General features: G+C 36.9%; 2 protein-coding genes across 2 annotated transcripts in view; one reads left to right on the plus strand and one right to left on the minus strand.

Annotated features, from left to right (window-relative positions):
• The first annotated feature begins 806 nt into the window (after positions 1-806).
• On the plus strand, positions 807-3,860 carry LOC122088505 (protein ESKIMO 1-like). The gene is made up of 5 exons (XM_042657791.1): positions 807-1,674; positions 1,742-1,913; positions 2,026-2,225; positions 2,320-2,478; positions 3,220-3,860. The coding sequence occupies exons 1-5, from the start codon at positions 1,139-1,141 to the stop codon at positions 3,572-3,574; spliced, it is 1,422 nt and encodes a 473-aa protein (XP_042513725.1). The 5' UTR covers positions 807-1,138; the 3' UTR covers positions 3,575-3,860.
• A 3,571-nt stretch (positions 3,861-7,431) lies between these two features.
• The window catches only part of LOC122090174 (endo-1,4-beta-xylanase 5-like), a 4,538-nt gene continuing 741 nt past the window's right edge, over positions 7,432-11,228 (minus strand). Inside the window, exons 2-7 of the mRNA XM_042660021.1 lie at positions 11,125-11,171; positions 10,789-11,011; positions 10,373-10,536; positions 10,150-10,248; positions 8,557-9,327; positions 7,432-7,859 (exon numbers count right to left, since the gene is read on the minus strand). Coding sequence (XP_042515955.1) covers positions 7,503-7,859; positions 8,557-9,327; positions 10,150-10,248; positions 10,373-10,536; positions 10,789-11,011; positions 11,125-11,171 — 1,661 coding nt within the window. The 3' untranslated portion in view covers positions 7,432-7,502. The remainder of the gene's footprint in view (positions 7,860-8,556; positions 9,328-10,149; positions 10,249-10,372; positions 10,537-10,788; positions 11,012-11,124; positions 11,172-11,228) is intronic.

Below are 11,228 nucleotides of genomic sequence, written 5' to 3' on the forward strand. Positions count from 1 at the left end.
AAATCACAATCCTAGCCTAACTCATGGGATGAAAAGCCTAGCCCAAACCCTATCAGGCTTAGGGCAGGCTTGGGCAGGTTTGCCACACCAAACATGCTCCCTTAGGTCATAATATATGCAGCCTTACTTCCCCCTTCCCTCCTTCCTTTCGCAAGTTGAGATGCTCTTGCACGTATATTAACTTGAGCGTATACTTTAGATGCCCTTGTCCCACTTAGTACCATTTAAAGAGTGAAGATGAATAATTATGAAAACAAAAGATATAGGTGTTGGTACCTAACGTGTATGTGTAGAGGATCTAAACTCTCTCTTTCTCAGCAAGATCGTTTTCCCCAACGAGACTAGATCAAGTTCACGTACGAGAACAATCTCGTACGTCCCTCATCCGTAGAATCTAATAAATGAAGAGAAAGAAATTTAGATTCCAAATCTACGGATCAAAGACGTACGAGATTGTTGTCATATGTGAATAATAACTGTCTAGCACAGTTGATGAGTTGTAGTGTGGAAAAAACTCATACTCACTAGGAAGTTTCAAGTTGACTATTACCTACTTCCTTCCCCATCTAAAAAAATAATAATAATAAAATATATAAATATCCGGACCAAGGACGTACGGGTGTTGGTACCTAATGTATCGTACGTACTATATTGTCTATTAAAAAATTAAACAATAATAATAGTTAAAAAAAAAAAAATCTTATGAGATTCATGTTAGAGCATAAATCATTCTCTGTTCTTTTATCTTCTTGTATTATATAGTCACCGACTCACCACATAAATTAGGAATGGAATTTAGTTCTAATAAAGCATCTCAAAAGGGATACAATTTGATGAAGCAGTAGGAAGTAGGAACCCATTTTAGAATCTCTCTCTCTTCTCCGATTCAGTTTCTTCATCGTTTGGAATCAAGTTGTTAAACCAGATTTAGAAACCAAAACTGAAAAAGACACCTCTCCCTCCAAAACCTGGACAGTTTCTTAAAGAAAACTTCTTCTCACCGAACTCCATTGAACCTAATATACATTTTGACATTTTTTTCTTCTCCATTCCTTTCTTTCTTTATGAGTTATCTATATCTCCTTCCCCCTCTCACTTCCTCCCTCTCAGCTTTCCATTTCTTCTTCTTCTTCTTCTCATGCGGCCGCTTAAGCGAAAAGCCTCTTTTTTCCTCCCAGAGATGAAGCACCGCAAGAACAATAATCTCTCCATCTTCGTCGTCGTCTTCTCCATATTTCTCTTCGCCGGTTTCATGTACAATGAAGACGTGAAATCCATCGCAGAGTTCCCTTTCTCAAGTCCCAAATCTCAAGAACTCCAACCAGATTTATCAAATCTAAATAACCCAGTTCAAGAAACCATCAAGAATGATGAGCAAGTGGAGATTTCGAAAGAAGAAACAGAACCCATTACTCTGAAGATGATCATAGCCAAGGAAGAAACTCCAGAGGTCAAATTGTCCACCATTAGAGAAGAAGTTGAAGAAGTTGAAGTTCCACCAGAGGACTGTGATCTCTTTACAGGAGAATGGGTTTTCGATAATGTCTCGTATCCTCTGTATAAAGAAGATGAATGTGAGTTCCTCACTGCCCAAGTGACTTGCTTGAGGAATGGCAGATTTGATTCTCTTTATCAAAATTGGAGATGGCAGCCCAGAGATTGCTCTTTGCCCAAGTAAGAAATGAAAAATCCAATCTTTTTGATACTTGAAATCATCTAAATCTGCTAATCTCTGTTTCAGGTTCAGTGGGAGATTATTACTTGAGAGGCTTCGAGGGAAGCGGCTCATGTTCGTGGGTGATTCATTGAATCGTAACCAATGGGAATCCATGGTTTGTCTAGCGCAATCTGTGATCCCTCCAGGCAAGAAGAGCCTAAAGAAGACTGGCTCGCTCTCTGTTTTCAGAGCTGAGGTATGGTAATCAGTTATCACTCTCTTCCTCTGTAAATGAACCGGCCGGTTCCAGTTCCTTGAACCGCCTGGTTCGAACTTAACTAATAATTATTTCATGTGTGTTTGTGAAGGAATATAATGCTACGGTTGAATTCTACTGGGCCCCATTTTTGGTGCAATCTAACTCGGATGATCCAAATATGCACAGCATTTTAGATCGTATCATCATGCCTGAATCCATCAATAAGCATGGAGAGAATTGGAAGGGTGTGGATTACTTGATCTTCAATACCTATATATGGTGGATGAACACTTTCAAAATGAAGGTTCTGTAAGTGTTTAGCAAAACCCTTATCCCAACCGTCCACTTATTTTTCTGTTTCTATAATTCAATTGATTTTGGTTCTTTATGGATTGATGGAAAGGCGTGGATCGTTCGATGAGGGTGATATAGAGTATGATGAGATCGAACGACCGGTAGCTTACGCTAGGGTTTTGAAGACTTGGGCTAATTGGGTGGAGAAAAATGTGGATCCCAAACGCACCTCTATCTTCTTCAGCAGCATGTCTCCTCTTCACATTAAGTAAAAACACATGCAACCTGGAACCCTACTCTATTGTTTGTTTATTTATTTATTTTTTTCGATCGAAAGAAAAAAACTTGGATTAAAGATATAGGATACATTATTTACCTAATCAAAAGAGTGGTTAACTGTCATATGATTTATAATATTAGCAATCCCCCATACCGTTTTCATGGCGGAGTTGGTGATTACTTTCTACACAAAAATGATAGACCGAGAATGTTCATATATTTACTCTATTATTTATTTAGTGGGACAAAATTTTCTTTTTGGGAGCGATCCATGTGCCATGAACGCATAGGAGTGCAATATATCCACCATGCCCCTCCAGGAGGTGCACCCCATATCGAGTCTGAAAGTAGGGCTGCTCCGGGACAAAAAACATTTTATTTATTTTCTTCAGTCATTATGATGACCTATTATTGAGCTTTAATTTATCCAAGTTTAGTGACTAGTGCTTACCTAACACAGCCAGAACCCTTGATTAGAATATCTTGTACCCACTATGTGATTACTTTGTGGGTCCGGGTTCTTACCGAAGCAATGTATCTTTGTCAAACAACCAATCCAAACTTTGGTTGGTAAACCACTTTAGCTTTTTCTTGACCACGAATCATCATAATATAATGTTAGATTATGTACTTTTTAAACTTGTATTTCAAACGGTAAATCCAACCTTTAGTTGGTAAACCCTAATTATCTATGAGTAATTCAAATGTGATTTGTTTGATGATGCAATAGGAGCTTGGATTGGAACAACCCTGATGGGATCAAGTGTGCCAAAGAGACTACGCCGATTGTGAACATGACCCGGGTGGAGGTGGGCACGGACCGTCGACTCTTTGTTGTGTCGTCTAATATAACCCGATCCATGAAGGTACCCGTTTACTTCATTAACATCACTTCTCTATCTGAGCTCCGAAAGGATGCACACACGTCGGTATATACTATCCGGCAAGGCAAGATGCTCACAGATGAACAGAAGACGGATCCGATTAATTTCGCGGATTGCATCCATTGGTGCCTCCCGGGTTTGCCTGATACTTGGAATGAATTCATATATACCCATATAATCTCTCGCTCCCCAACCCGCTAGTTCACACGTGTGAACCTTTTATTTCTTTTATTTTTTTTCCCTCCTTCATTATTTCTCTCCCTTTTTTAACTTTTAAAAAAAAAAAAAATTTGCCCACTTTTCCTTTCTATGCTTCTTCATGTTTTATTTTTGTTAATAGGACCCATTTTTTTGTATTTTACTTTGAGATGAAACATGGCCCCTTCTGCCTTACCAAATTGTACCTCTTACCTCAAATGTATAATGAATTTTAGGGAGAAGAAATAAGAGAAACTGAAAAGAGAAAAAGCAAAGAATTGCTGTGCTATTGACTGTTCTGTAATATTTTTTACTGTCATTCATGTCTTTAGCATTATTTCTGGATCAAGTAGGCTTATATGCTAAGGTTGCTTTTAGTAGTCATTCAGTTTCAAAAAAGACGTTTCGTATCAAAAACAGATTTTTCAGTTTCTATGTCAAAATGCTGTTTTAACATAAAAAAATGGTGTTTGGTAAACTTGTTTCAGGAACAATTACCCTATTTATTTTTTATTTTTTATTTTTTATTTTTTGTATTGGAACGAAACCGAAATGACAGAACAAGGTTTCGTCGTTCCATTATTTCGTGTTTTTAGTGTTTCCCTCCCCCTCCATTTTTGTTCCAAGAAACTCGAAAAATACCAAGTTGACACCAAACTTTTTATTTCATTTTTTTGTTTCCATAGAACGGGAAAACATCTAAAACATTTTTTTTGGATGACTATGAAACACAGCCTAAATATTTCAGTGTGAAGCCATTTTGAGAGTGAGAGAAAGAGAGAGAGGAACTTACACTTTCAAGGTTGGCGATGAGATCCAATATATAAATCAGCTATGCCTGGAAAATAATCTCTAAGTAAATTCTTTATTTTTGTCACATAGATGAATAATAGGATAATTATGTTTTAAAAAATAATACAATTATTAAGACAATCGATATCGAAGTAGATTCTTTATTATTGTCATTTACAAATTTTGTTTGAACTAAACTTCGGATGTAGGTGAGGATATTAGGGTTTATCAAATCACAAGTTCTAGATCCCACTTGAACTACCGCATCGTTGGATATTTTGATGTTGCTTGGAGATTTTTTTTTTTTTTTTTTTTTGCAAAATCCAAGCTCAGCACTCATATACAGTTTCAATGAATTATAGTCGAACATTATGATTAGGTGACCGAAAGGTGAGCTCAACCGACTTAGTGGAGTCTCTTTTTCCTTATCATGCAAGCAAAATATGAATGAAGTAATATTGTGACATAGCGATATCTAATAATATGTGGCCCAAATTTAATGGGTATTATTATTTTATTATAAACGAATAATGAGAAGGGGAATGTTATCTATTCGTGTTTCATAGAACAAAAAAATGTGTGGGGAAAGGGGTTGGTAATCAAAATCCTACTTCGATGTTGTTTTTCACAGAGTAACGATTACAAATATTTCTATTTTAAGTATAAAAATTTCACTTTCGTTCCACTTTAATATCACTTACAATCAAACAAAGCCTAGGAAATTTAACAAACTTCTTCATAAGATATTTAAGATCTAACAAGAAAGAAAAGAGCTCACATGGCCATCTGTCTCGATAATGCTTCATGAACTTGATGATCACCTCACAATCAATCCAGGTAGTGGCTCATATCCCTTTTAGGTGGGGGAACTTTATTATATATCTACTCAAAGCGCTTCTTAAGTTTTTAGTTCTCTCTTGCTTTAATGGATTTCTGAAAGTGGTTAGGAAGTAGATCTAGTGTTTATTGTAAGAAAAAGACTATTGCGATGTGGATTGGGAGTTTCTTTTCATGTCCTCTCAAATAATTGAATTATAGATAATTCATTATCAACAACAATTGTCTAGTGCAGTTGGTAAGTTGTGGTAAACAAAAAATTCATGCTCACCAAGAGACCTCCTGGCTGTTATCTATTTCCCCTCCCTCCCTATGAAAAGAAAAAAAGAACACACATTGATATTCTCTTCTCAAAGGGCTATCCTTATTGAACAAATTTGTCTCCCACACTCTCAATGGCATGTTTTTTAACCATGGTGTTGTGAAAAAACTCTACTTTTAGGTTGCGTTTGGTAGTCATACGACGTTTCGTATCAAAAACAGAATTTTCAGTTTCTGTGCCAAAATGTCATTTAAAAAAAAAAAATGGTGTTTGATGAACCTATTTTAGGAACGATTACCCTAGTTTTCACTTTTTATGTATTTGGAACAAAACGAAAATGATGAAATAAGGTTTTGTCGTTCTATCATTTTGCGTTTCTAATTTTTTTTTTCCTTTAAAAAAAAAATTAAAATAAAAATACCAAGTTGACACCAAACGCTTTATTTTTTTTTTTAATTCCCATTAAACGAAAAAACGCAAGAAACATTTTTCTAGATGATTGCCAAATGCTAAGAATGTCAACCGGTTCGGTTTCGAATGATGATAAGGCGGACCAAAACTGAACTAAGAACTGACTCGGTTTCGTATTTAGATACTAAAGCCGATTCAATTTGGCACAGTTCGGTTTCAATTCCAATTCAGTTTTTAATTTGGTTTTGTACCTTGGTTTCAATTCGGTTATGAAAACGGTTCCACTTTTGAACCATGACTATGATGGACCAAAGGCCATAATGGGCTCAAGTTATGGGCCTTATGGCTATTTTTAACTTCAAAATTGTCTTAGCATGTAAATATGTGATGATAAATTGCAAAAAACACTTACCACCTAAAAAATCTCTCTTAACGATACTAGGGTTTTTTCATTTTTTGGTTTTAAGAGCAATTCAATTGGTTCGGTTTCGATTCAAACCAATGGTTCTTACACCCTAAACAGAAACCGAGCCAAAACGAGGTCCATACTCACATACTCAAACCAAATTAATTCGGTTAAGTTCGACTTGGTTAATTTGGCTCGGTTTCTTTCACCTTCTCATCGCTTTAACATCCATCGAATTAAAGGGGTGTTTACCTCTTTAGATGCCTATATATTAGGCAAATAAAAGTTTACTAGAATTTGGTTCTGAGTACGACTGGTTTATTTCATACTCGTCCTTCCATATAAGTTTTGCATTGCTTCTGAATTGAAGGCTCAAATTAAGGTTGTGAGATATTTAAATTAATCATAATGTTGGGAATGGACGGGGATTGTCCTTCAAATAGGGGTAGTCATTCACGAAATTAAAACCCTAACCCGACCCTAAGCTCGCTTATCCCAATCCAGGCTTAGCCCTTGGTTGGACTGGGATATCTCAGTGTAGGGCCAGTCTATTGGGTTTATTCCAACCTAGCCCAACCCTAATTGATTTTGATTGAGTAGGACTGTAGTCTTTAAGATGGTTTTGATTCTTAAAAATAAATAAATAAACAATGAGTAGGGATAGATGTCTTTTTCTTTTGAAGAGTGGGAGATGTATCTCGATGATTAAAAGACAAAATGTGAGGACGAGTGAGTCATGCATAAAATATAATGTTTGTAATATTACATATGGTCGGCCTCAGCCCAAGCCCAACCAATACTCAAACCTAAAAATCCCAACACAAGCCTTGTCCAACCTCAAGGGACCGAGCAGCTTGGGTTGTTTAGGCCAAATTGACACCCCTAGTTATTCCATTTCATATAAACCGATAATAAAGCGCACCAAACTTCTAACACAATGTATATTTTATGTACACTCACACTTATATCCCGGATTCTCCTTTCCTAGGTACATAGGGCAACAACCATATGAATAGGGTGTGTCCAGTGAACGTTTTTAGGTTAAAACCTTAGGACGGCCAAAGAAAAAGGGAGAAGGTAAAGAGCAGATATTGACAGCACACCAATTAACCGGAGTGACTGATCAGAAACTGCAAAAGAAAGAGAGAGAGATATTGCCCAAAATTAGGGCAGCAAGCGTCTCATAGTTTCATTGTCGAAAGTGTAGGTGTAACAACAAATTCTCATACATCATGAACATGAACTACATGGAGCAGTGACTCCTCAGCGGTTCCTGTTGTCACCTCTAAGCTCATAGTTGAGGTGGAATTCTTAGATGGGTGAGTGAATGTTGCTTCATAGTCTCCATGAAAGAGAGAAATCTCAAAGGTGCCATTGTCGTCTGTGGAGCCAACAAGGTTTCTGGGACTCCATTCATTGATCAGCTTGTCCACAACATCCCCTGTTGCGAGGTTCTTGAAATTGTTATCTGTCAAGCACATAATGTTACACCCTTCCGGACGCCATGCTGCCCACATCACAATTCCCTTGATGGCTGGATGAGCGTGAGCCTCCCTAATAATCTCTTCCAAGAACTGAGCCTGTTCAGGAAAAACCCAAAAGTAAGGTGAAGTAAAAAACTTTTCAATCTATAAGGGTGTCAATTAAATCAGTTTGGTTTCAGTTCGGTTCAAGATACAATATGTGAAAACCATTTTTTTTTAAGTTAGAACCGAATTGACAGGTTTTATTTGGTTCACTATTCGATTTTGACATGCTTTCGATTTGGTTTGGACTCTAGTTTAGGTGTTAGTATAAACTTTTAACATCTTCCCCAACAAAATGAAAACTCTAATGTGTTATAGGGATATATTCTACTAAACTTTTTGAAACATTAAAAAGAAAATGAGATTTTATTTGGTTCGATTCAAACAAAAACGGTTTCAACTTTGAAACCAAAATTGAACGAAGAAAAGATTTTATAATTTGAAACCAAAGCCTAATAGTAGCAGGTTTTGGTTTCAGCTCTAAATTGACACACTTACCTACCCCATTCGCTTGGAAAATTTTTGGCTGCTATCGGGGTTCACAGCCAAAGAAGTGGAATCTTGAAGGTATTTTGAAAAATATTCAAAAACCTGAGAGGGTACTTGCAAACCCTAGAATCTAAAAATGTATTTTGTAAAATACTAAGACTTAGGAGGGTATTTGTGAATGAAAGTGAACTACTATTTCTTTGGTTGCGAGCCTGACTAGCAGAAAAGTTCTAAATGTTCATAATAAACCCAAAACATTTACCTGATTTGGGTTTTTTCCAACGTCCAGTTCTGTGATCCAAATAGGAAGATTTGCTGCTGCTAGGACATCAAGGGAGGATCTCATGTAAGGAATATTGGGTATACCGAAATGGGATTCAACCCCAATTCCTATCTGCCCAGCTGACTGAAAGCCCCTCAGCTTCTGAAGATACTTGGCTGGTGTTGACATTCCATCTCTGCTATCTTCTATGGTATTATATTCATTCATGAACAAAGTTGTGCCCCCATCAAGTTGATGTGCCCTCTGGTAGAAACCAGCAGAAGCATCACCCCCTAGCTTATCTTCAAAGAATGAGAAATGAAGGTTTTCATTAACAACATCCCATGCAATAAGCTGCCCTTTATATCTTGAAACAATAGAATCAATCCTCTTTGCTGCTGCTTGCCTGAGTTGATCAGGGGAAAGCGACTTGACCCACTCGGGTTGAAATTTGGGATCATCCCAGAAAATATTGTGACCTCTAACTGAAATACCAGATTGTTTGGCAAGGGCAAGCATGGCATCAGGGATAGAGTAGTCTTCTTTACCAGGAGAGGGTTCAGTGCTGTACCACTTCATCTCATTTTCAAAGGTGGTGACTGTGAACCTGGAGGTGAACCAATTCCGATAGGCTGGGTTGTTGAGGATGGCCTTACTAATGGCACTGCCAAAGGGGAAGCTTGCTTTCTTTTGGATTATGGAGACTTTTGCACCTGCAAAGGTTTTACCCTCAGCATCTACTGCTTGGAATCTGACCTTTCTCTTACGCACCTGCATGGATTAATATTTACATTCATCAATCTTATTCTATGTTTGTCTCAATGGAAATTATTTCTCAAGAAATATTTTCTTAGAATCAAAAGAAATATGTAATATGAAAATAATAATCCTTTCACTAACATGTTGTCTTCAAAAGGGGAGAAAAAGGGTCATGGCAACTTTACCCTGGTTGCTCTCCCCCCCCCCCCCACCCTCCCTCCCTCTTCAACCAAGCATGCCATTTATAATGGGGGAAAATCCACAATTCACAAACATATACAAAAAGTTACAAATTGATCCCTTAAGAAAAAAAAAATTCCCCTTAAAAAGCACGTCGTGCAGTTGTGTCGTGTACCATAGTTGAAGAATCATGTTTTTTTTACTCAGCTTGTTCTTTTCAAAACTTGATAAGTCAGGCGAGTCAAACCTAGTCAATACAAGTCCTTTTTTTTTTTTTTTTTTTTTTTTTTTTTAATATCTTCCTTCTCAAGAAATTGAGGCTATGAGTGCTTCACAAATAATAAAGAAAAAAGGGGGAGGGGGTAATGTTGAAGGCAACAGATTAACAAAAACTATAGTGTTTTATTTAGTTGTAGATCAAACTTATGTTCTATAAATAATATATGACCCAAAAAATAAAAACTATAGATTCGATGGGTTTCACATCACTCGGGCAAAAACACTGAGTTAATAAAAACTCGGACTTAGTTTAATCATTTCTTATGCCTAGGCAAGTCTTCATGACTTTTGGATCCAACTCAAATGACTCACCCGAGTCAAATCTTGGTTCACAACGATGCTACAAGCCAAAAAATTCCATTAAAAATCGTTTACCTTCTCAACGCTTTGATCATGGTGAGAACTCCATTGCTTTTTGGTGAATGGTTGTAATGAGACACTGTCAACCCAGATCTCCACTGTTGTGTTCTTGCTCTGAATTATAACCATGTGAGTACATAAGTAACTGAACAATCAGAATATCAGAAACAATTCAAAATAGAATTCAGCTGGGAACACACAAACACACACATGGAAAAGAAAAAAATTTATCAGGTACCTCAAAATAGAGTTCAACAGGTCCAGATGAGTTCACAGTGAGGCCACCTTTAAGCATGGACCAGCAACCTGACTCAGCATGAACTGCACCTGCATGTATCATACCACCACTTGTGCTAAACACAGCAGTTACTGGCACATTTCCTTCAACCACCTGTACCCATGCTGTAACGGAAATATTAAGTTACTTAAAAGAATCTGTAATTAAAAGCAATCCCAAATATGGGTAATTGTGTTTTAATTATATGACAAAGTTTTTCTCCACGACGTGGCTTGGAAGGTTCGTCATACTATTTTAGGGTTTACAAATCCTTATAGGGTTTTAGTATATTCCGATGAGATCAAGAGATTTCCCTTCACCATGGCTTAAAGAAAACTCAATATTTAATTAAATTGAACAGATGAAAGATGAATTACCAGAGAAGGTGTAAAGCCTATCCTTGAGCAGGTAAAGCTTTTGGGAGAAGCTATCAAAAGGCTTGTTTCTACTATGAGCAACAATGAAGCTGTTTCCTTTCTCTGATGAGCGATGCTCTATTTTTGCTTGTCCAAATACAGACCAGCCACTCAAACCATGGTTCAACTCTGGGTTTTTGATGATCCCTCCTCCATATTGGGGTTTAAGAGGTTCTGCCAAGCACTGCCCAAAATCAATTAACTAATTAAGTTAGTAAAAACCAAAATAACTAGGGTTTATAAATATATATAACACCACAATATGATAACCATTGACAATATGTATATAGAGCTTGCCTCGATGGTTGCTGAATAATCATAGGATAAAGCTTCAACTGCAACCCCTGCAACCAATAACCAAACACTAATTTCTTAGCACAGTTGTTTTTTTTTTTTTTTTG

This window comes from Macadamia integrifolia, chromosome 9 (genome assembly GCF_013358625.1).
Source record: "Macadamia integrifolia cultivar HAES 741 chromosome 9, SCU_Mint_v3, whole genome shotgun sequence".
In the NCBI taxonomy this organism is placed as follows: domain Eukaryota; kingdom Viridiplantae; phylum Streptophyta; class Magnoliopsida; order Proteales; family Proteaceae; genus Macadamia; species Macadamia integrifolia.